General features: G+C 40.9%; 1 protein-coding gene across 1 annotated transcript; it reads right to left on the reverse strand.

Annotated features, from left to right (window-relative positions):
• Nucleotides 1-14,172: 14,172 nt before the first annotated feature.
• On the reverse strand, nt 14,173-25,706 carry LOC108493266 (double-strand-break repair protein rad21 homolog). Its single transcript, XM_017806504.1, has 10 exons — nt 25,581-25,706; nt 24,495-24,698; nt 23,917-24,042; nt 23,602-23,724; nt 21,726-21,949; nt 21,242-21,401; nt 20,724-20,875; nt 19,061-19,232; nt 18,570-18,642; nt 14,173-15,941 (listed from the first exon to the last, which is right to left on the reverse strand). Exons 1-10 carry the CDS (start codon nt 25,627-25,629, stop codon nt 15,836-15,838), a joined length of 1,389 nt encoding a protein of 462 aa, XP_017661993.1. The 5' UTR covers nt 25,630-25,706; the 3' UTR covers nt 14,173-15,835.
• Between the last annotated feature and the right edge of the window lie 587 nt (nt 25,707-26,293).

A 26,293-nucleotide genomic window follows, 5' to 3' on the forward strand; every position in this document is an offset into this window, starting at 1 on the left:
GAGTGAGTGAAAATGAAATGGCAAAATCAGAGCTGATGACAGCCTGCCTGTCTGCTAGATGTGACCTGAAAATGGAATTTAAAACGTTTCCAACTACTATCACAATTCAGGCTGCATATCTTTGTTACCTGTACACAGAGGGGCATTTTAGAGGGGAATGGGTGGCTCTTTTTCTGGCCATGCCCCTTAGTAAGCATGAGGTATCCCCAAACCCTTTGATTCAGTCTGTGATATCTGCTATGCATCTTTCTGTGCCAAGCACACCCATTTCACATTGAACAAATCATCTTAGGAGTAATGAAACTGCCATTTCCATCAGACATGAGTGCTGTGCCAGACCTGGCTTGCTGCAAGAAAACAGGATCCACTGTACAGGTTGGAGCTTGGCAGGAAGAGACAGGCAGGATGGGTTTCAAAAAAGCAGCAGGTTTTTAAGAGCAGGAGACCAAAAGCAGGGTCTGTTTGATTTGGTACCCTGCTTTCAACAATCATCAGGGCTGGGTGCCTGCAGGTTTGGGTAGGACAAGATATCCCAGGTATCTGGGACTTCTTCAAGGAAGAAGTCACCAGACTGACCACTACACAGGTCAGGTGTCTGTACATCAGGGTAGCTTATTTCAGCATCAAGAGCATTTTCGTTTTGCTTCTGATAAAGTATGTGGAGAATCATCAGAGAGCCCCACCATACCTAGGTTACCTGCATGCCTGGATGGAAGCAGGGTCCAAGGTGCAGTTTTGTCTGAGGTTATTTTAAGGAAGGAACAAACATATCCAATTTCCTGTTCTTTGACAGCAGCCAGATCCATTACTCACAGGAATTTTTCAATGTACCTGTTGAGCAGGACAGGCTAACTAGAAGAATCTGAAGTGCAGGATTAGAGGACAGGCTTCTATTAGAGCATGTGCCCTCCTTGCCTGCTTTCGCCACACCACTCACCATGGAGATTTCAACTGGGCATGGAGACAACAGGCAGACAGAAGCTACCATAGGACAATAAAAGAGGAAAAGAAAGTAACTATTGAGCAGTGCAGAACCATGATGTTCACCCAGTGGCTAATCCTCTGTCTGACTCCGTTCAGAGACCAAGTGGCTTCTGACTGTGACAGGCGATTTGTTCTGTCTTTTTTAAAACCCAAGTTCCACAATCACTTTTTCCTTTCTAGTCCAACATGCAAAAAATTAAGGGATGATCTTCCTTCTCTGGACTATGGCTTTGAGTGTCATTTGGAATTTGTAGTGGTCACTAGGTTTGTATTTCAGGAGAAAGAGATGTTTTTCTGTGTTCCTTTCTCCAGTAGGTGTGGGTGTGAGTCAGATGAGGAGGTCCCTGCCTGGACTCCCTCCTCCTCTGTCAGCTAAAGCAAAAAGGGTAGCATGTAAGATAACCAAAATGGTTAACCAAATTGGCCAATGACCACATAATAATAATGTTTGAATGTTATTTCTGTTCTCTCATGTGCTGGTTTAAGAGTTAACCAGCAGGGGAAATGAACTCAACTCAAAGGAGAGATTATAAGTCAGAATAACAATTTATTAAAATAATACAGTAAGTACAATCATACAAACAAACAATTGGTCCTAACCCACAAAACCCAAATGTATAACCCAGTACCCTGGGGCATGAACAAAGTGGTGTTCCTTGGGTCCCGCTTGAGTCCAAAGTAAAGGGAGAGGGGAAAAACCTGCTGGTGGGAGAGCTGTTGCAGTCTGGTCAAAAGTGGTGATTGCAGTCCAGTTGAGGGTGGTGGTCTAAGTCTGGTTGAGAGCGATGAGCTGCAGTCTTCCTCTGGATCCCACGAGTGGTTGAAAATGTTCCAAGACTCCAAGATTATATATCCTCCAGTTCAGGCAGGAATGCTCAGTACTTCCCTCAGGGCGGGGAGTTCCACAAAGGGTGTGAGGACAAGAGCATCCTCCTATCTCACAGGCCTCTTAACACCTAGTTTATAGCCTGAGGAGTCAGGCTCTATGGGCAGAGGGTGCGAATAGTCTACTGACAACAGTTTCTGGGAAACGGCATGGAAGGCTATAGAATACACAGTTTTGGGTTACACCCATACCATGATGAACTGGTCTCAGCTGTCCTAACTAGGACATCTCAGTATAAGGAATAAGGAGAGAGTGGAGTGGCTGATACCAGCCCAGCAAAGTCCTCTGGGGTGACCACAGTGATTGGTTGCAGAGGGTTACATCTTCCCATGAGGCAATGAAGACCATGTTTCCACAACACCATTTCTGTTTGTTATGGCACTGGTGGTGAGTGAGTGAGCAGTGGCATCAGCTCCCATGGGACACGATTGCCATGTTTCTGGCCAAGACCATCAACTGTCCCCTCATGACATCCAGCTCCTTGGTCCCAAACTCCAGGACCAAGGCACCAGTTAACTGAAATCCAGGGGGAGATTTCCTCTCACTTCAACAGCAGTGGCATTTCAGCATTGTTTTCTTCATGACACAAAATGCCACACTTTCCCAGAGTGATGTTTTTTGTCCCTGTACAAAGCTTCCACTAGTATTGAGTAGACTTTCACCTGCCTTTGGCCTAGAGTGGTGAAATCTCCATACCTGGACAAAGGGAAAGAAACATTTGTCCTGTAGTTTGAATTTAATAAAGAAAAAGGAAAAGGAAAAGGAAAACCATAAGCAAAAGCAAAAGCAAAGACAAAAGAAATGGAGGAAGACAGAGCCACAGGTGAGGGGGCTAGGAAATGAGAAAGTCCTGAGGAGATGGAGTATTAGAAAGACAGTAGGTCAAAGTTGCACATTAAATTTATCACCAGGCTGTTATTTTTGTACAGTTGGGTCATCTATCCCAGGGATATTTTCTGTAAATGAGTAAAGCATATGGCAAGCTGCCCTTACAGTTTTGTTCACATACAGGAGTGAAACACCTTTTCCTAATTTTTGCCAGAAATTTCTGGGTATACTAAGAAAACAGGGAGATTTTTTTCTGATTCCACTTACTGTAGGATCATTCTTTTCCCTGTTTTATAATAACCCTGCTGTGAAGGTGGGACATCAGTTGAATTTATCGTACTTCATTTATCAAGTTTGCAAAGATACAGAGGAGACATCTCTTGAGGGATGGGAAGTCCTGATACTCAGAGATATAAATGTTAATATCTACTTTACTGGTGTAATTGAAAATTTTATTACATTCAGAAACATATTTCAAGTTGGGAGGCAAAGGTTTTAGGCAGATGTTTTGGAGAAAATTGTGTTTTATTGAAAATGGATGTAAAAGTAGATTAAGTCTCTTCCCATACATTAATGCAACATTCTTTGGACTGCTTCAAGAGGTCTGGCCAGCTTATGAAAAATCTGAGCTTGTATAGTTGGTTTACATGGGGACATCCTCCAGGTGAGCCCAGTGTTTACATTAAAGCATCCTGAACATTGGCAAGTGTCTGTGAAACCAGGAAAAGAAAATTAAACTAGACAACTTGAAAATCCATTCTTACTGAAAAAAATATGTATGAAAAACACTGGTAAAAATCTCAAATGCTGTGAAATACTATAGCAGCAGTAGCTTCAGCAAACAAACTGGAACTGGTGCCTTGGAGATCTAAGCACAGTTTTGTCTTCTGCTCTTCTGGCAGTGCCTAGATAATCAGCCAAGATTTGATTCCATTGCCTGAGAGTTAGTTAATGTCTCAGAGAAAAATGCCATCCTCTGGTGTTAACATTCTGCTCAACTTGCAAGTGGACTTGCAAAGCAGATAGGGCAGGACATGACCAGGGAATTTCAGCTATGGTGAGTCTCTTACCCAGACAGGGCTCTCATCACCAAGAGGGTCTGAAATATCCATCTCAGCTCCATGAAGGGATGCAAAGGTAGGAACAGCACAACTCTAAGAGGGGCTGTAGTTGGCACCACCACTGAGGAGGTTGGCTGTCCTGGATGCTGCTCTGGGATAGTGACAAAGCACATCAGACCTCCCTGAGCCTCCAGGAACAAACAAGTTGAGAAATGACAGCCTCCAAAAAGGAAAATAGTGTCTTTCTGAAGGATATCAAGGAGTGATGCTGTTTTGAATCTAGTACCACAAATAAAAAAAAACAAACCTCTTCACTATAGGAAAATTGTTGTTCCTCCCCAATATTATTCTAAACAAATCTGTTCTGCCACATGTTCTGAACGCTCTCAAATATGAACTCCTCTATACAATTCTCCCAGCCCCAGTGTACATCAGTGTCACTGTCCTTGCCTCCATCCTTCAGGTCAGCAAACATCTTTCTATACTTCACGCATGGACAGCGCATGAAAGGCTCCCTGCCCAGAAGGTTTTCTGGCGCAGCTGTATTGGAGTGAGACATTTTCCTACCTGCTGCTCTTAGGACCAAAAGCAGTAGGTTCTTCTATGCCCCTACGTTCCAACCAACAGATAGTGTTTTGTACCAGAGATCAGGGCTAGATGGACCTAGATGAGCAAAGAACACTCATGTATGTTTTCAACTTGATGGACAATCAGGAAAACTGGAATGTCGTTTGAACACTGCTTCCATTGACTTTACAAGAGAAAACTAGAGACAAAGTGATTTGCATAAGGAAAATGCAGGAGAGAGTTCTTTTGTGCTACTGGAACTGGAATTGTGATGCTTCACTGAGCTAAGCATTACTGTGAACAAACGAACAAAACCGTTCCGGCCCCTGTACCCACCTAGGGCTCGAGTACCTCTCTAGATCCCAGCCCGTCTGAGACCCCCAACCCGCCAGAGGAAACCATTATCCACCCTGACCTTATCCTCCCCCCACTGTGTTACCTCATATCTTCCCACACACTGCTTACCTGCTTACCTCCAGTCCGAGGACCCCCACGACCCGCCCGGTACCCTTCCCCTCCCACCCCCCCTTCCCCCAAACCAGACCGGCAAACCTCTGTGTGCTCCAAGGCTTCCACTCTCCTTTCTCACGAGGGCACAAAGCCATGCTGGTGAAGCTCCCTCACTCCTTTCCCCTGCCGGGGCGGGGAGAGGTGGCCCCGCGTGGGCCCGGGGAGGCTTCCGGGGGGAAGGGGGGGGAAATCATAGAATCACAGAGTCATAGAATGGTTTGGATTGGAAGGGACCTAAAAGATCATCTCGTTCCAGCCCCCACCACAGTGTGGTTTGCAGAGGCCCATCTCTCAAGCCTAGCCGGGTTCCTCTGGATGGCATTCCTTCCCTCCAATGTGTTGACTGCACCACACAGCTTGGTGCACTGGATCTCACTGTCCATGTCATCAACAAAGATGTTAAACACCACCTGTCCCAACACCAACCCCTGAGGAATGCCAGTCATCACTAGTCTCCCCATTAATAGTCCTCTATGGACTTCCTTGTAAAGAACATTCCCTGTTGGGTTGTATCCTGCCTGGATAATTTTAAATGAGATTTTATATTCTCTGTCTGGGATATTTAGCTCTTTTGGGTTGTCTTTGTCAATTAGGTAGTCTGCTAGCTGTGATTACCTCCAGGGCAGCTGACCTGGTCTTTTCCGGGAAGTTTGTGCTCTGGTGCTGATCTTCCAGCTTCCTCAAGCCTCCTAAAACCTTCTGAAACCTCTCCTTGCTCAGAAGCAGTCCTCCCCTGTCCTGCCTGGCTGTAAACACCACCCTGAGAAGCCCAGCTCCTTTAACAGGAAATTGGTGTCTCCTGTCACCGAGGGTTGCCAATACTTTTTGAGTGTGTGGATGACCTTGGCCTCTGGGATTTCAAATGAAGACTACAAAAAAGCGAGTTAACATAAATCCACATCAAGAAGGAACTGGACAGTTAGTTCTGAAGTTTTGTTACATGTCTAAGTAGGAGCATTGCTTAGATGTGGTCTGATTCTAACTAGCAGGGTGAAGGGACCCGAGAAACCTCTTTTGCCTAGAAGACCTTTCAGATTTGAAGACAGAAGAGAAATGGAACAAAAAGAGTCTCAAAATCTGTTTTCTGTACAACTAAATTTCTCCATGGCAAAGAAAGCATATGGTATGAATGCAGAAACTCATTAGTGCAGACCTTTGGGAGACACTACGATTAAGCAAAACAGAGCCAGATGAACATTTGAGAGAAACAACAAATCGCCGACATTGGAGAAAAATAATTGAGAGCCAAATGACTACAGTTGCAGACTCACGAAACAGATATTCAGGAATGTGATTTCTGGGAAAGACTTTTCTGAGGATGGATTTCTGGCTCTGTGAGACCAATTTAGACATGGAGGGAGTAGGTTATCTCAGTCCTCAATGGTGGTGCTGGAAGATATTTAAGTTGGTAGTAAAGAGATGATGACATTTTTCTGTGGGCTGTTTCCACCTCATAATACTTTAAATATTTTAAGAATTTAGGATTCTCCTCTAGGTTGCTTAGATTCTTCATCCTTTTTACAGTGAGGTCTTCTAAAATTAAAACACTAGTGCAGAAATGCCATGAAGACAACTTTCCTTCTATTTCCAGAAGGAAATACAGAGTCACAATTGAAGATAAATGCGTATGACCTCACACACATCCTTCAGTCACCAGGAAATTAACTGCTCTAAATCTTCTTTTCTTGGATTTTTGCCCACAGTTACATGGCTTTCATCAAGAACTCATGCCTACTAGACTTTATCATGCTTCTAAAACCTAAGCTTGAAAAAGAAGATCTAATTTAATTGATTGAAAAAATTACAGAGAAACTACAATTTGTAAGGAACTATTTTAGCTGCTTCTACTACATTTAACTGGGATCTAAAAGCTAGTTATAGGAGGGTGTGTTTTAAACATGTGCAAATTCTGTGTTGTGATGATGATTTATCAAATTATGCGTTCTGCAATCTAAAAGGTAGTGCCTCATAACTAACTAATACCTTTTGGTTAAACAGGATTTCTTATCCTGTGTTTGGAACAGAATTATTTTGAACAGCATTAATTAGAAGCTGAAGTTTTCAAATAATGTACAGTTTTTTGTAGCAGGCTTGTCCAATGACCTTGAAACACTATTTTTTTTACTTTGAACGTCAGATCCAAATTTACTGTAATGTTTTAAGTTACGTCAATGGATTTAAAACCTGGTGCTAACTTGGTACTTCTCTGTTGGAGTAGGCAGAAAAGTCATGGATGAACATTCATTACTAACACTTGTGTGACACTCAGGTGAAACCAGCTTGATTTTTTTTAAGAGTACCTGTCGCTGATAATGTCGGAACGGCCAAAGCGACACAAAAAAAAGGTTCCAGCAAAGTTTATTCCAAGAAAAAAGCAGGGACAGCAGGGCTGCTTCGCAGCCCCTTAAGTACAGTTTTTGAACACACGTAATGCACACGGATAGGACAGTTCAAACCTTCACACCAGAATTCTTACAGCTAATAGGTGCATTTTCTAAACTCTACTTTCTCATAACAACTTTGCTCTTTCTCAAAACAGCCCAGTTCTTTCCCACAACAGTCCCGAGCACCTGCTCTTATTTTTCTCTCATGTTGATGTTCTTCCCAACTACTCTCGTTCAAAACAGGTCCTTGTTCTCATGAGACAGTGCTCCTGTTTTCATGAGACAGTGTTCTCTGTTCCCACGGGACAGCTTCTTCAGGATGCATCAGTATGTTGTCAGGATCAGGGCCTCCATTTTCAGTCCTCTCTTTTCAGTCCATCTCAGGGGTATACTTTGATCTGGTCAACATCTATTGCTTCATCAGCATGTGCCAAGGTGCTGACAGACCCGCTGTCACCCGTGACAAGTACCTTTTCTGGTGCTCTTGTCTAGGCCTTTCCCAAGTGATGAAGACCTGATTGAGCATCAGTAACTTGGGTGCAGGAACTCTGTCCTAACTGTAAGGCTCCTGGTGAGAGATGCTCCCTCCATCCTGCTTCTCACCTTTGCCACTGGCAGGTTGTGCTGTGCTGGGTAAGAGAGTAGTAGCTTTCCTCTGCAGCTGTGATGTGCGTGAGGTGACGAGATGTAGGAGTGGGATGTCGGGGCACACAGCTCAGTCATCTTCACAGGGTTCTTTCATGTGGGCTTCACCCTCGGTAAGCACAATTGAGCTTTCTAATAGGACAGGCTGGGAAATTCCTCTGTCAGGGAGGAAGAAGAGTGGAACTTTGTAGACCAGGTGGCTTCTCAAGTGCCATTCAGCGAGGAGTGTCCTCTGTGCGTTCTTGCACAGTGCATCTCTGAGGAAAATGTCAGCTTCTGTGGAGCAGGCAAACCCCGAGTCGAAGGCTGCCAGGGAACTCTTGGCAGTTCGCAGTTGAGTACCAGACTTGGGGCCACTGCATAACAGCATCCATTTTCCCTTTGGGCAGAAGAACACACAGGCCAAGCTTTCTCTCTCAGAAATGGTGTGTAAGCCAGTTACTACACTACAGGAATCTGACAGCTGTGGTACTTTTCTCTCATAGTGCTGCCTCCTTCAACCAGGCACAACCATTAATACATGTGCCCATTTTCTTTACAGTTAGATCACATGTACTGCATTGCCATGTACAGGCAATGCAGGCATTTTGCAGCTCAGCTCCTCTTACAATAAGGAAGGAAGTGTCAGTTCAAAAAATTACTGTTGTTTAGTTGTTAACTAAAACCATACACATTAATACAAAAATAGAAGTACCATACTTAAGAGACAAGGGCATGTAACCACGAAACCTAGAGAGTAAGAGTAGTCTCATCTTTCCTTCCAGTATGGTAAGCATGTTTTGATTGTGATTTTCCACTCATGATACCTTATTGTGGATGTGAAGTAAGGGTGTGCTTTGTTTCACAGTACAGAATGAGCACATGTAGCCCTGGTTCCAGAAATCTGGTCAACAGAATCACAGAATCAATTAGGTTGGAAAGGCCCCTGAGATCATCAAGTCCAACCTATGACCAAACACTATCACGTCAACTAGACCATGGCACCAACTGCCATATCAAATCTTTTTTTCAACACCTCTAGGGACCATGACTGGAGTCCAGTCCATTCCCATGTTTAATCACCCTTTCTTTCCTTTGATGGAAAAGTCTTGGCCCTAAAATTAAGCAGAAAACTCTTTGTTCCTGTGAAAAAACTGGACCTCAGGGATGACAGAAACAGAGAGGTTTTGAAGAAAGATGACAGAGACAGCATGTTCATGTTTGTACCTGGGTACAACATGCAGGTAATTTTGTCATATCCTACTTTTGTTTAGCGGGTGGGTAATTTTGTCATATCCTTGTCCCAGCAGCCAAACTGCAGGCCCTGTCTCCCATCCTGCTAAATCCATGTCCACAGCTGGCAGACCTTATGTCTCCACCTCATTTGCAATGAAAACCTACAGTTCTCTCACTTTCAGCCCAGCCTTAAGGATTTAGAGTCCTATGGCTCCATTGTATGTATGCCCAGCACATCTGGCTGGATTTGGTACCCACTGTGTTTCCCTTGGGGCGTGAAAGATCTCCACATCATGCTGAATCAGAAGGGCCCTTTCCTAACACAAATGGCATTACTAAGTCATAAGAATAAAGTGCTATAAATGCAAAATAATTTTATGTAAGGCTATGTGTGCACCTCTGACACTGCTCCCTGGGGAAGGTTCATTGTCCTCCTTCCCAGCTCTGCCTGTTGAGAGCAACCTGCAGGGAACAGCTCTAGGTGACCAAGCTGCACTGAAACCTTCCTCCATGGCTGTGTGCACCAGGGACTGAGCTGCTTGCTCCGTTGTGCCTCACCAAAAGCAGCTCCTTGGTGATCAACAAAACCTGCCGGACACCTGCAACGCTCTGACAGTCATGTCACCCTGCCAAGGGGATAGCACAAGAGAGACAGGGGTGGCTTTGCAGCTGATGTGAGGATGATTTAAATATTCCTGATAGATTCCTCTTGCATGTGGTGGGACTGCTCTTCTTGGGCTTGGTTTTAAACCTTTTTAGCATCAGCTTTGAACAGAGCCTCCCTGTAATTCTACAGGCTCAGTGCTGAAGGTGAGAGATCCCAGGGATCTCAACCCCAACTCACACCCTGGGGAGCAGTCTGCTACAATTAATGAACTGGAACCGCTTCTCACAGATGCGAAGATGAAACTTTGCACTGGAAGCACTGGTCTCTTCTGCACTTAGTTCAGCCTTGACACATGATCAAGGAAAACCTGCAGCTTGTGTTGCTAAGTAGCTGCCATCATAACAAATCTTTTTGTGCCTTTTCTGGCTCATTGCTGCCTCCCTCAGCATCATCAAGACTAGGTACAAGTTTGCATTCATATAATTACAAAATGCAAAATTAGTTTATTTGCAGGGTCTCTCATCACTTATTTCACCAATCAGAGAAACATTCCTAAGCATCAAATTTGGCCTTGAAATCCAAGTACTAAGCCGCTTCTCTTTCTATTTTTTCTCACAACACCGACTGTGGTTTCTTATTCCTTAAACATCAGCATTTCTTTTGTTTTGGAGATTAGTCCCGTAGTCAAGGAATACGAGAAGCAGATTAATTTGTACAAAGACAGATTTAGCTGAACTTTTCTGCAAAAATGCTCAGCAGTGGAATGGTTTATGGTATTCTGATCTCTTAGTTTCAGAGTTAGCAATACAGTGCAATGTGTGGTACAAGCTGCCAGTGGAGCTCACGTTGACACTAATTCTGGCTTACTCTCCAGTAATGTGAGGACTGGATATATTACCTTTCACAAAATGAACAAAAAATTAGTGCAGACATATCTGCTGGCAGAGGCTGGACTTGAGCTCTGTCATAGAAATTTCTGATTTGAGGGAGTACTTTCTACTTCTGCCTTGGAAAAGCAGAATATTAATAGTGGTGTGCAGGTTGACGATGAACATGCCAATATACCAGTTTTAGCCAGGCTTGGGACATCTGAATTCAAACAGCAATATTGTGAATAATTTTCTTAGACTGATTTAACACACATGCAAAGTTGGCACAGCCATCCAAAAAAGCAATCCTCACTCCTTCCCTTCTCTACTCTCCTGCCTGGTGCTTCTTGTGTTATGCTGGAATAAGTTTCTGTGTGGCTGCCCAGTGTGCAGGATGTGAGAGTTGATCCAGCTGGAGAAAAATAGGTTTCTTTTGGTGGGTTTTACCCTGAATCAGTTCCCACCATCCTCAAACCTAGAAAACTAAATTGTACAAATAATTGCCAGCACTACCTGGGCACTGCAAGGCAGGGATGGGGAAAGTATTCCAAAAAATACTGCAAAAGAGTTTAATTTAGAGAGGAATCCTTGCATGGAAAACACTACTGGCTTTAAACCCCCATCTGCTCCAGAAGGATGCCAAGTGTCATGAGAAACTCTGTGTTTCTCATAATTTGTATTCTTGATCGATGTCAAACAACATTTATAAACATCCATAATTAAAGGTTAACAACACAGTCCTCACTCATTAAGTGTTAGTTTCAGGCTATGTTATGATGTTTAATGTTTTTACTGAAAACGAAAGTTGGGCAAACAAGAAAAGCAGGGGGACTGGGGGAGGGAGAACACGTAGAGACCCAGCTTGTGACAACCAAACTAACTGTTGTATTCTTCCTGGCTGCTGGGGAATAGCTATGGCCAAATGAAATTAGAGGGTGTGTTCTCCCAGAAAGTTTCTGGCATTTCATTCTACTTATAGCACAACATTAACATTAGTGTTTGGCTAATATGAATTTTTCTCCTAGCTGACTTTTTGTATTGTTTTTTGATTCTACATGAAGATGTTCTAAACCAAAGAAAAAGTAAAACCAGCTCCTGTGACAATAACCAGGGAAAATCTTCCCTTCCTCTATCTCCTGTTCTTGTCTCCTCCCATGGATTATCATAGAGAGGTCAGCAAGAAATGCAGATAACTGTCCTTTCTTCCTTGTGTGTTGAAACAACCTCCTTCTTGGTCCTTCAGCTTTTCTGTTTGTGTTGTAGAAGTTCACAGCATATAGCTCAGCCACTCCTTGGAGGTGTAACAGAAGAAAAATATTTGAAAAAGCACAAAGATGAATGCAACCTCTTGAGGAAAGATATTGCACAAGTAGTAGATACTTGAGAGCTTTAGAAACAGAAAAATTTATCCAAATCCCACTCCCCCCTCAAGAAATGTCAAGTACCCCCCCACAGACTCAGGTGTAGCAGAGGGATGAAAATACAGAGTGAAGAATAACCCTTTGAAATTTGACTTCCTTTGCTGGTGTGGGACACCAGCTAGAAAGACCAAAGCAGAAAAGGCAATCTCGTGTCTAAAAACAATGGGCTCAGCTCAATATCCACAGTACTATTTATCTGAGCCTCCAACAAAGTCCCTGCAGCAAAGTCACACACAGCAGCTGCCAGGTCAGTTGCTTAACAAGTTGGTTTAAAATCATGAAGCGTGAGTTCCCGTGATAGCTAAAATTATTGGCTAAAGGTAAGTCTTATGAATTAGGAAGAGTCCTCTACTTATACCCTTCCCAGAAACAGAGCACTATTTAACCTCCAGCTGTAGATAACATCACCTGCCTGACTTCTTCCCTTCAACTCCAGTTAAAGCAAGAACAGAGCTCTCTCAAGGGAGAGCTGGAGCAGTATGTCTTCAAGGTGGTCAGAGACACAGGGCAGGAATTCATTCAACAACTCAATCTCCTTGAAGGAATATTTCTTAGATTCATGAACTGTTTTCCTTTTTACCCACCAAGGAGCAGAAATTTGGGAAGCAGGGCATGCACAGTACCCCTGCTGTGAACAGTTAAGCTTTGCAGACAGAACAAACCTGCTACCAATAGGAAGATGGAGCACGGAGAAGCATTTAAAGCAGTTCCTTCCCCTCACTGCTGCAGTGCAACACTAAAGCCAAACACCCTAGAGACAGTCCAGCCTGACTGGGAAAGCAGCAAGGAACACATTTTACAGTAATGTTATCAATCAAATCTAAATCCCTCACGTGACAGCTTTCTGAAAACTAGATGTTACTCACTGAACTGCAAGAAAAATGGCTTCCTATCTAGTAAAAACTAAGTGAATGCTATGGCTAATTCCTTTAAAACCATTTAGACATTTGTTTGAGGAGGAACTATAATAAAATGCAGATGTTGTACTACTTTACAAAAGCACTTTAAAAAAAGCCCAAACAACAGCAGTCATAGGGCAAACAAAGAATGCTGTGTAACAGAGAGCCTTTCTGCATCTCATCATCTGTGTCCATAACAGAGAAGGGAAATATACTTCTTGTAGATACAGGAGAAATATAGAGAACAAATGCTCTATAACCAATCCTTAGACCTTATTGAGCAGCTGATTGGTGTATTACCACAAAGCCTCCTTTCCAAAAAATGTAAGCCTGTCAGTACTACTTGTAGGCCATGGTCAGAACTAGTAACAAATACTGTATATGATGAAGTGGAGCTTGCATTCAGTGTCCCAGATTATAGTGTCATCAGGCACGTAGGTTTGTGCAAAATCAATTTGTCATGAGTGTTGATCACAGTAGTGTAACAGAGCAAAACTGATGATAAAAATGTACCAAATTTTTGATAGAAAAGGTAGAGGAGGTACCTTTCATTCTAGTCTGAGTGCCCAAGTCCCCATACTTCTATCCCTTACAGAGCTTGAACCAAAGGAATGCAAGTCGCTCTTTTCCAGTGCAGGCAAGCTGTACCTACACACACAGGGGCTGGCTCAGCACAGGCCAGCCTGCATCCCACGGGATGGGCCCAGCTGCTTCCACAAAAGCAGTACAATCACTTGTGTGCAGAGCCCAGACTAAGCTCACCGGATCCAGGCTGGCTCTTCACCTTCCCAAGACAGCCCCTGTCGACCAGAATTCATTGCCCCAGCCTCTGTATAAGTTCTGCAGGTAACCATGTGACTCCATGGGAGATGCTCTGCGTCCGTAGGCTTGGATCCAAGTGTCTGGATCTACCAGGAGCACATAACTTGAGAGGCACTGACATACCCACATGTAGAGGCAATTCCAGAAGCAAGGGAACAGCAGAGCTAAAAGAATTCAAGCTGGATATGTTCTGGCATTCAGAAGGGACAGGCATGGAGATGAATCACATTTTACACAGTCTCCCCTGTTTTTCCACAGACATTCCTACCACAGAATACCTGAACAAAAGCACAGTAAAGCCAGTAGAATAACCCTTCTTAATGGTAAGAAATCTGTTTACATATTCAAGCTTTAAATCTCTCAAAGAGCTAAATCCTTACATGTCCACTCCTAACACCAAAATAACCAACCTGTAAGTGCTCAGTCCCTCCTAAATCAATGGAAGGTATTCAAACAAGACACAGAGCTAACACATAACAGCTTATAACACAACTTTTATTAGAAAAGTTATACATAACAGCATCAACTATTTTCATTATTAACCTTGAAAAGCAACAAAAACAGACTAAAAATGTGTAACAAGAAACTAATGACCTTCTCTATAATTAAACATTCAAGTTATCTACAATGTCTCTTTTTACAAAGGGGAAAATTATGGTTTTACAGGCACATCATGTTGAAAATAAAGCTGCAGTAACTTTATACAATTAACTTTTTAAGGATTATTAAACCATGTCATCATGTAGTCTCAGAGTTTTTCAAACATTCACATAATTTTACAGTTGAGTATACACTGAAATTTGAGTCCCAAAATTATTTCACAAAAGTGCCAACATTAAAACCAGAACCTTCAGTGTGAACAATTTTGCCCTAAAAAAAGTTAAGACAGGTCTCCATAATCAACATATTCACATAATATTTGGTGTTACCTGGTCTAACAGTAAAGCTTCATTCTTTAGAATTAAAATCAAATGGGACTTCTTTTGAAAAACCAGTAAAATGTTTTGAACACAGGAGTGTAAATTATCAGAACAAATTGATACTAAAACCATAAATATATCCTAACAGCCATTAATGCACTACATGATTAAGTGGAATAGGGCCCATTTGTACTCTGTATTCAAAGTTTGTTGCCCTTTTGGTACAAGTGGTATCTGAATTCACCAACTTTTCTTCGTATGCCTGCTTAATAAAGAAATCAGATAATTTACAATCTAGAAGTCTGTTTTAAAAAGTCTGGAGTTTATATACAGCTCTAACAAACCTAAAGCATTATATCTTAAAAGTTTAAATGAAATGACTAGTTTTCATTTGTCACTTATTAACAGTAATTAGCCATTATCAGTAGTGGACCATAATGACGTGGTAAGTGAAAAGGAATGTTTTGTCTAAAATGCTTAACATGTTCTGTCCTTTCTTGTATCACGTGGAGGAAGTGCCTTCCACAGACACTCGATTCCCCTTAGCGTCAAGGGCTACAAAAATCCGACTGCAAAAATGCAGTGACACAGCAAGCTGACATATCAGGCACTACCTTTCATACTGGCAGCTTTAAGAGACCCACAGTATGCACAAAGATCTAGAGAAGGGGAAAAAAACCCACTACTATGAGAAGCAGGCCGAACATTTCAGACGAGTTTGGCAAAGTTTTTAATCAGACAATAGGTTGGCCATTCAGGTTTACTTGTATAGGTTAAAAATATCTATTGAATCAACTAGTCAAATTACTGTAAGACATTTTCATTGATACTCAACATCACATGCACCAATATTGCACACATCTGCTCCGAGGTGTTAAAACAATCTTAATCTGGGTGCTTGAGCAGTCTGGTTTCTGCAGCTGGAAGTCAAGTCACCCACCCCAGCAGTTTCACTAAAAATTTGAGTGGTAAAGTTAAAATACAAACCCCAAAATAACCCCAGAAGAAAACCAAGGACTTTATACAGACAATAAAATCTAAATTTTCTGCAATGGTCTTGTGGGCCCTACAGACAGGGCAATACACGTACACACTAGTGAGATGAGCACTAGCTCTGCTCTACGTAACCATTCAGATAATATGAAACCTGGGACCAGGTGTTGCAATGATGTCACTGTAGGGCTCCTCCTGTGTCAGCTCTATTGCTTGTTGTTTTTTCAGTACCAGGAAACTGTAGAATTTTGCAGCTGCTTGTTTTCTATTTGTATTTCTGCACAGCTCAAGCAAACTGATGGATTCTGCTCCAGTCTTAGCAAGAGCTCTCTGAAAAACACATTGGCACCACAAATTAAATAGAGAACTACACAGAAACAACATCTCTTGGTAAGATTCTGTTTGTTGTCTACCCCAGGACACCGTGAAAGATTCAGAAGAACTTGACATTAGATGGGCACATTACAACATGTAGATGAAAATTTCTATATAGATCTTACCTAAATGAAACCAAGTAGGCTTCCCAGGGACATTTAAAAACACTCTTGAATCTGCTGAACTTATTCCAGAAACACTGTAGTATAGCATAAGATTTTCTTTTTGCAGCAATAACTAACCAGTCTTATTTTAATACAGGACAATTTTTTTAAATAGGAGAAAAAAAATCAGATTTTATTTCTCAAAATGAAAGTAACTCTAAAAATAATCACATAAAATTTCAAGAGCTAATGTTCTTTAAAAGATGCATGACTTTCCCCGAAGTGAAACTCTGTTTATTTCTAAAACTCCTCTGTTTGTCTGAAACTAGGTACACAAAGCTGCTTACATTTTCTCAAAATCTTGGCAATAATGTATTAAAAAACAGTAATTGTAAAAATACATATTTTTTCTGGCTAGGACAACAACTGACATCATCAATTTAAAACAGAATCTGCTCCGGAATATCTACTAGATTAAAAGATATTAGGGCTGGCCAAAGCAAATTACTTTAATCAGATCTCAACTTTGAATCTCATTGCAGACTTAACGTTTCAGTCATCCAGAGTGATGCTCTTTTGGTACAAGGAAGAAAGAGTTGAAAAAGCTAGACGTGGTCCAAAGAGAATTCTGAAGCTCTTTCCAGACATTGTGATGAAACACTCGGAGAGGAAACATTAAACAACATTACCAACAGCTGTGTACTTTAGATACTACTTTTAAGCTACGGCTGTACTGGTTTGGGCTGGGACAGAGTCATCTAAACGTCAGAGTTTCAGAGCTATCTTCGCAGTAGTTCATGTGGTGCTGTGTCTTGGAGCAAGTAGGCTGGGGGTACACAAGGAGTTGGGAGGGGACACTGCCAGCACAGCTGAGCCCAGCTGGCCAAAAGGATAATCCTTGCCATACGGCATCACGCTCAGCACACAACACAGCAGGAAGGACGAGGGCGGTGTGTGAGCATTTGGGATTGTGGCATTTGTATTCCCAGTCACTATTACATGTAATGAAGCCCTGCTTCCCTGGAAGGGGCTAAATGTCTGCCTGCTGTTGGGAAGCAGTGAGTGAACTCCTTATTTTGCTTTGCTTGCATGCACCATTTTCACTTTACCTATTAAACCATCTTTATCTCAACCCACAAGTTTTCTTGCTTTTACCCTTCTGATTCTTTCCCCCATCCCAGCAGAAGGCAGTGAGTGAGTGGCTGTGTGGGGCTGTGCTGATGACCTGGGTTCTTTGTTTAAAGCAGTCTTACTTAAACTACCAATATTCCTGCAGGTGTGCAAAAGAACTGACTTAAATCACATTAGTTTACAATGTAATCTGAACTAAATTTAAGTGTATTAAAATATCATAAGGAATATTTAGGAGTTTGAAATTAAGGTTGTTTGAAGATATAAGCAATTAATTCCTATGATAGAACTCTACTAACATTTTCCAGAGATGTAAAGCCTTTCCTTGATTATATCTTAATTTTGAGAAACTTAACAGAACACACACTAGAACTAAATCTCGGTTTACTGAAAACTCTTCCCCCAAAGCCACCATACTGGAAATTTAGAGATCCTGGAAGTTCAGAGATACAATACTGACTATGACATTTTGTAAGGACAGATGGAGCCTATCAATTTCACAAAAAAAACAAGGATGGCTTTGGAAAACAGAAACAGTTTAGAGTGATGAAACTGAAGCACTTCAGTGACTGCAGAATCTCAGGAACTGCCCAAATGTTCAAGGGAACAAAGGGGTAGGAGCTACAAACTTGGTTGAAAGGCAAAGGTAGTCCAAGAATATGTGAAGGACACACAGAGGCCTATAAGCAAATGAACAGTGGTTTGTGCTTCAGTTCGAGTGCTCACAAGGGGTGTTCAACCATCAGATCAGAAAAAAGCTCTTGAGTTCCAGTAAGCAAGAATCCATCTTACAGATAGAGTCTGTGCAGACTGAAGCCACATCCTGGAAATCAGACAAGGTCAGATTCCCACACTTGTTAGAGATTCAGCTTCTCATGGTGTAGAATTTTTCCAACTAGCACAGCCAGGAGTAAACATCCTGTAAAAAGGTTTTAGCCCTAGATCATGATGGACTTTGCCTAGGGCCACACAGCACAAAGTCAGAGGTGCTATGGTTTCATTAAAAACACAATCAAACTCAATAACTTTAAAATTTAAATTTCTGGGAGTCTTACTTGCACACCAAGTGTGGACATAAAGGTTGAAAAACACCTAAGCAAAAAAATTTACTTCAAGTGTTCTTTGGAATAAAATGACAATTATATGAATATAGATTTAATTTTAATTTAATTATTTTACATAGATTAAATCAACTACATGCATTTTTCCCCCTCTAAGACATAACTGATATTTTAAGCTGTAACATCTACTGCAAAGAAAGCTCTTTCTTAACTTTTTAACTCAGGTCAAAAGCATCAGTGGGCACACTCAAAAGCTACTTCAAGAGAAAGCAAATGATCATGTGTACCTGAAGTCCATGAAGCATTTGTTGAGTCCTCTTGTTCCATCTCCTTTCTTCTTGATCCTGATCGCACGTGTAAAATAAAAGATGTCATTGAAGTTTGTCTTGACGGCCACAGAATATTAAATATTGTAGCTAAGAGACAAGTTATCACATTTTAGGATGTGGCTGGTTTTCTTGCAAAAAGCTACTTTCATAAGGCAGCACAAACTATTTAAAATGAACAACAACATCAAGTTCAAAACTTCTTGTACAAGGCATCATAAATATATAGAGTGGTTTAATCCAGCCATGTGTGAGAACAGGAGAACCCTCTAACATAAAACAGAATGTATATACAATTTATAATACAAAATACCATAAATATTATAAAATGGTCATGAAATACTTTAAGAATTTACATTTCCAAAGGCTATCGTTTCCCAAGGATACACTAAAGATTTTTCTTATGCCATTTACTGAATCCACAGCCAAATGCTTCTGGGAAACACACAAACTCTTCCTACACAGAGTTCTTACCTCTTCTTCTTCCTCCTCCTCCTTCTCCTTTTCTTTCTCCTTCTCTTTTTCTGGCAGAAGTTCTAGCTCTGGTATTAGCTGGCAGATGTTTTGGGGCTCCTCTGGAGGCATTTCCACAGGTGGCATTTCCAGCTGTTGTGACGGTGGATGCTGTAAAGGTACACAATACAGTTAAACCAAAGGATAATTCTGTCTGTGCCTTTACAATACAATGACAATGCAACAGACCAGTTGCATAAAATTCAAGTATCTAAATCTTAGCTATTTGTCTGAATTTTTCTTTTTTAAAAACCGAAAAGCATTTTTTTTGCTATCCATACATGTATTTTTAATCCTTTAGATTCTACTCAAACCAGAAATTATGATATCTCTATAAGAAAAAAGGCTTTCCAATAATTTCACTTAGTCCACCATCGATCCCATTTCTTGAATTGGCACATTCAAATTTAAAATCCTAGATAACCAGATTCAGTACTACATGAACACACTAACTTGGTAGAATAAGACATCTTCAAAGTATCAAAATGCTGTTCTCAGTGATATAAATGTGAAGGAATTAAAACACAGGTGTCTCGCAAAGTTTCCTAAAATCTATGAGTGACTTTGGTGCTCAATTATCATTCTCAGAAAATATTTATATCAAGAGAAAAACCCAGAAAAGCCGTTTAACAGGATTTATGTAGTCAGTTTTAATAAAATTAATATACAGCACTCTCCTTGTGAATCTATATGCAGTTAAGTGTTTGCCAGCAAAGTTACACTGACACCTGAAACTGTTTCTACACATACTCTAAAATGGCTAAGCAACTTCTGACTTGGTCAAACAGCAGGTAACACTACAGGTATGTTGACAGAGGCCTGACCTGCTCATGTGATGGAAGAATTCCCAACACTCACTCCCCCAACTACACTGACTTCAGTACAGCTGATGCCAATTTCACCCCATAACATGGCCAAGTGGAGCAGCAGCTGCCACCCTTTTTAATAAGATAATGTAACATCAGTCTCATTCTACAGCAAACAATCTGCTGGCCAAGGAACATGAAAAGTGAGGTTAAACATGCACAATTATGAGACATAGCATAAACCAGGACTGTTCTCAGCAGATAAGCATTCAGAAAAAGAATATACCTTTCATTTTGCCCTTTTCCTTCCTTTCCCCTTCAAAATATTGTTTCCTTTCACACTGCATCACATCTAGTTTCCAAGACTACTCATAGCTCAGCTACGAAATACCTCCAGGCAATCAGTCTTTCTTTGAAGCCTTAAGCCTGGAACAATAGGACTGTCTTAAAAAGGAAGTTTGTGCAGCTAGCACAATCCTTGCTTCAGTGGAAAATGTTCATATACACTTGCCCAGCAGAACCTGATAGCTTTGTAAACAATACACTTAATTCCTTGAAGACTTTTTCTAGAGGAAATAGTGTCATTTCTTTATCCTACACGCATTTTAAATGTTTCAGTAAGCTTTTTGCTTAAGAATAAACACCAGAATGCCTACCCAGGGGCAAATGTTCTGCTACTACTCCAGAGAATCTCACATGACCATGGAAAGCTAGGGCCTCAAATCTGTCATTTCCTGCTCAAAGACACCACCCACTTCTCATTCCCCATAAAAAACCACAGTGAAATCTTACTCACGGGTAGCACTGGCTCTGGCTCTACTTGCTGCACTTTGCGTTTCACACCTGTCTGAGGTGGTGGGGGCGGCATAACAGATTCGTCCAGGTTGGTTCTGCTGCCTTCCATCATCGACTCCTGTAAACGGCTTGGTTCTTCAAGAATAGGTTCATCTATATTCCACAACAAAACTCGGTTTAGATGTATTAGAAACCATACCAAAGTCTAATCTGCTATTAATTTAGAACTGAGCACTCTTAACAGCCTGCACAGCTTTTGCAGTGACAAGCAGAATTGGCACAGATGTGCATACAAACCAATCCAATACACATTTAGTCCACTGGTTCAAACAATTCCTAAGCGCCCTCTATTTCTAGCAAATATAAGTTATTTTCGGTCACAGACTGTACATCAAGCTAAACAACCATTACAAAGCTCTTTGCTCCATTCATAATCTTTGATGACTTAATACAAAGCACAAAAAAAAAAAAGAAAAATAAGCTCTGAAGGAAGCAGAGCATCTTTGACAAGACACAAACCAATGACATCTCGTTGCTGCTGTTGATGCTGCTGCTCCTCTCTGGGAACTTCTGGGTTTTCAAAGTCTTTAAGGAACTCATCAAGGTTGTCAGCTTCTCCACCTTTCCTCCTCTTTCTTAGGTCTTCTGGTACCAGAGGTGTAAGACAGCGAGTAAAGAGCTATAGAGGAAAGATTACATTATTCACTACTGAGAACTACAGTTCTCAGTGTCCTTCAATTTCATTTCAGGTCAAGTAATTATGGCCTATCTTACTTTCCTATTTTTTAAGCTCCTCTCCACAGTACTAATATTAAAAAAAAAAAAATTTACTTCTGTAACTGGTAACACCAACGCTTAAAATAGTTATCTTTCTTGTTTTAATGTGTTTTTTTTTCCAGTTATGAATATTACTATATCACTATTGATATGCTGATGTTTACTATATGTGAGGCACAGTCCTGAATACAGTCCATTTAAAAATGAACCTGCACAAAAACATTACCTTCAGTAGCCTGTTATTCCACAAAGGTTGTGCAGGCAGAGAGAAAAGCTTTTCAACTCCACCAGTTTCTTTCCACATCATCAGTTTCTTAGTAGGCGGTGCCAAATCCAAAGTAGTAACAATATCAGAGTAGTCACTTAATTGGGCTCGAATAGTCTTGCTATCCAGTTCCTTCACACTGTCCACAATCAGCTTTCTCTTCCTCTTTGCTTTGGTTTCTTTGACTGTTGAGATTTTTAGCAAGTAATGAAGGTTAGCTCAGATACCACACCATAGAAGAATCTTGCAGGTTCTCTATAGGTCTTATTTGCCCACGTATAAAGCTACCTAAAGCATCTAAGGCAATGTCAGCTTTGGGAGAAGGACTGAAAGGCTACAAGCAGTGTGAAAGATCAAATACTAGGAATGCTGTCCTGTAACCTACAAATTCTTTTGTGTAGACTCGTAGTTTTACTGAATCTACCTAAGCCTTGATGTCCTCAGCTGCACATGCCTCCCTCCCCCATGGCTTGTTTGTTAGGCTGGTGCAAACCCTGGCCAACATGTTGATTAGAGGGATGGAGCACCTCTCCTATGAGGAAAGGCTGAGAGAATTGGAATTGTTCAGCCTGGAAAAAGAGAAGGCTTCGGCGTGATGTAATTGCAGCCTTCCAGCACTTGAAGGGAGCCTACAAGAAAGATGGAGGAGACTTTTTACAAGAGCATCTAGGGACAGGACAAGGGGGAATGGCTTCAAACTGACAGAGAGTAGGTCTACATTAGGTATTAGGAAGAAATTCTTCACCGTGAGGGTGGTGAGGTACTGGAAGAGCTTGTCCAGAGAAGCTGTGGATGTCCCACCCCTGGAAGTGTTCAAGGCCCGGTCAGATGGAGCTCTGAGCAATCTGGTCTAGTGAAAGGTCTCGCTGCCCATGGCAGGACAGTTAGAGCTAGATGATCTTCAAGGTCCCTTCCAAACCAAACCATTCTATAATTCTAATCACAGAGTGAAAATACTATACCAGGTTTTATCTCTAAGCCCTGCCTGAGCTTTGGTGGACTTAATGTGGGTGGTTATCTTACCTGTACCTCTCACCCTGCTCTAGGATGACATTGCTTACAGTCTGGCACTCTGCAGCAGACCATAAAGCTCTGGCAACAGCTGTCTTTGCTGGTCCTAGCAGATCTGCTGGACCCCTGCTGCCAGCCTGCCACGAGAGGGCAGTGCCAGGGCTCTCTGATTGGCCAAGCAGGGAATCAGGGCCTGGAGCTCAGTCTGAAGACACAGGACAAGCTACTTTCTTTCTAGATCCTAATTTTTCATTAAAGCAGGGATCTGTTTACAATGAGCTAAATACAGTATTGGTTAAAGTAAGAAAGTTTCTTGCATTAAAGAGAAAGACAAGGAAATCACCTATTTAGTAGAATTTCAAATACAAAAAGATACATTTCCTGAACTCAGCAATTCATTAAAGCTACAAATCACTAGAAGAGCACTCATTCTCAGTGTAAGCAGTCACTCCTGGCTTTCAAACATAGTATATCAAGAACTGTGCTGCACTACAGATAGCATATTAGAATTAAAGACATGATGAGTTCTATTTCAACTCAGTGCATTTAAACTAGCATGTTTACCAAAAGCTATAGTATTGTGCTATTATACATTTCGACTGCAGAAATTACAAACTAGTATCCTCCAAGACCATCCATGGAAGCTATCTACCTGGAAAGTACTGGAAGGCTACTGTTAGAATAAAAGGAATTCAGCACTTGGTGCCTGGTTTCTCTTCCAGCTGAGAAACAGAATCAGCAGCAGTTCTAGACATTCATTTCCACTCCATCAAGCTAAGGTAGTCTCTGACAACACAAGTAAAATATTCCCAAATAGCTTACTCACCAGTTATGTCAATAGGCTCCAGAGCAAAAGCTTCCTCTTCATTGGGAACAAGCGTTGTCTGATCAGTCATAGTTGGTAACGGTTCAACTGGATCCACGGAGTCCGGGCTGTCTGGGCCACCCACTGCCAACGAGAACAGGTACCTTGCACTATTTCACAGCATGGAGAAACTGTGCTACCCTGCCCATCCCCTCCTCCACAACCTCAAGTGATTTACCCCATTTCATACTTTGAGCTTAATTTGCTTTTAAGGAATTAAATAAAAATCAAATCAGTTGAAGAGTAATTCTAGATCTAACCCTAGTTAATACTCACTTGATACATTATCATCATCATCCATATCATCGTGGGGAGGTTGCTCTGGCATCATTACTCCACTTTCTGAGAGTGCAGGTGGGTCATCAAAAATACCACCATCATTATTACTGAGAAGTTTGTCATCTGAAGCAACCATATGAAAGAATCAGTTTTGCATCCACAAATTCATGAAAAAGTACTGACAAATTTATAAAGAAGTACAGACAAGTTTATCACAACACAGATAAAGACAGGGCAAAGGTTAGAAAACTTCCAATGCTGACACAGAAGAAAGCAGCAGTGCCTTTTCATGGTGCATGTCAGCACAAATTTTGAGCTTACAGGCAACCTTTATTACAATACAATTGCCACATATTTGCATCTTACTGGGTTTCTTAGAACTTCATTTATGCCAACACTTAAGATCATCTGTACATCATCTGCACTGCTGTAGGACTCATAAACCAGAATTCTACTGTTGAAGGCATAACTTTGAAAGAGATCTTTGCTACAAGGAAAACAGCTTCCCCCTGTCCACCCAAGAACTTATGAATGCAGAAGACAGGATGGAGGATAAACAAATTTCTCAAACTTACCCAATATTCCACCATCATTTCCTTCTCCAAAATTATCATCTTTGTATTGGTCTTCATATTCCAGGTGATTAGATTTCTCATTGAGGTGACTGGTGCTCTGTTCAGGTTCCAATAGGAGATTGGAAGCACTGGTGCTTACTAGCATGTCATCCTCAAATGCACTACCTTCTCTCATCATCTCACGATCATCCATCCCAAAGTCACCTGCAAGAATACAATTCCACTGCTATAAGTGCTAAACAACCAAGGTGCAAGAGACTTAGCTAACTGATCAGCAAAAGCCCAAATGTAAAATCAAAATTCATTTCATCTTAGTTGCAGAGTTAATGACAAGGTGTAAGAAATTATGTCCAGCAATCCCATGGCAAAAGTACTGTTCAAACAATTATAAAAAATAACTATCTCTTCTTCAAAGCATTTTATTTTACTTACTTGAATTTATATTAGCAAGATCCTACTAAATTTTATCTACACAGAAACCAAAGAATTCAATGAATTTCAAAAATGTTGTACCTTATGCCTCAAGGCATACAGGGAGCAAACCAATACCAAATCAACACCACCATAAATTCCTGGATTATTCTTTCAAAAAAATTACTAAATTATGGATTACAGTACTGTATGCTGGGAACTAGACATTCAAGTACAACTGTCTTTAGGCTTTGATTCGTATTTTTAGAACACTGTTCTTGAAAAGACACTGGAAGCAGTAAACTCCTTGCCACTGACTGCTTCAGCTTTAGAAATCTCCTAATGGTTTCTGACTGAGAACATGCTTATGATTAAAGCAACACCTGACTTCATATTCACACACTTGAAAATTATAATTGACATAGTACTTCGCTAATTAACCTGACTGAATAATCTTCAGCTTTTCTTTCTGCCTATTCTAGGCAGCTAGAAGTTTTCTGAGCATTAGAGGACAGACTTTCTGGAAAAACTGACCCAAAAATTAAATGTACAAAACCAAAGCATGTTTGAGCTAATTTGTTTTGTGTTTAGTGGGCATTCAATAGTTATTGCAAAACCATATCTTATAGTTACCAAAATTAGCTAGTAACACATAATAACGCACGAGATCTTTACCAAAGTCATTATCCTGGAGGATACTGATGTTGCCTACTTCTTCTCTCATTGTAATTTCTTCCACTCTACTCTGGTTCAAACTGAACTGCTGGGCCACATCAATATCACTTAAACAAACAGAAGGCAATTATTAAAAATCTCCATTAAAAAAAATTAACAACACAAAGTTGCTTAAAGAAATATGACATTAGCTCATAAGAAGTATATTTTACACTTCAGTCACTTATGAAAAAACTGATGATAAGCAGTGAATAGAAAACATTGCTTAGAACAGTAAGACCATTAATGATTCAAACGTCTCTCTCAATTGTGTTAGCTTCTGGAAATGCATCGAACATCTCTTACTCCTTGCTATATTTAGGTTACTAATTTTAAAGACCAAATTAATAATCAAGAAAAGACTTCCTCCCCTTCAACTTCAAAAGCTATTAATATAGTTTATCAAAAGCTATATTTAGAACCAGTACTAAGTTAACACTCTTTGTGGTGTATTAAGGTATGTTTCTTAGAAGAACACAGAATTGTTATGCAATTTCAAATTAGTATTTACTCTAATTTGAACATAAACTAAACAGAACACTGAATAATACAAGTACAAAGTAAATTCCATTATGAATAACCTGAAAGAGTAACATCAATTTTTTCAAGATCAAGAACCATTCAGGTTGTATACTTGTCATGTTTACAAGTAACCCATTAGCAATAAGAAGTTT

The sequence above is a fragment of the Lepidothrix coronata genome, unplaced genomic scaffold (genome assembly GCF_001604755.1).
Source record: "Lepidothrix coronata isolate B3197 unplaced genomic scaffold, Lepidothrix_coronata-1.0 Scaffold15, whole genome shotgun sequence".
Lineage (NCBI taxonomy): Eukaryota > Metazoa > Chordata > Aves > Passeriformes > Pipridae > Lepidothrix > Lepidothrix coronata.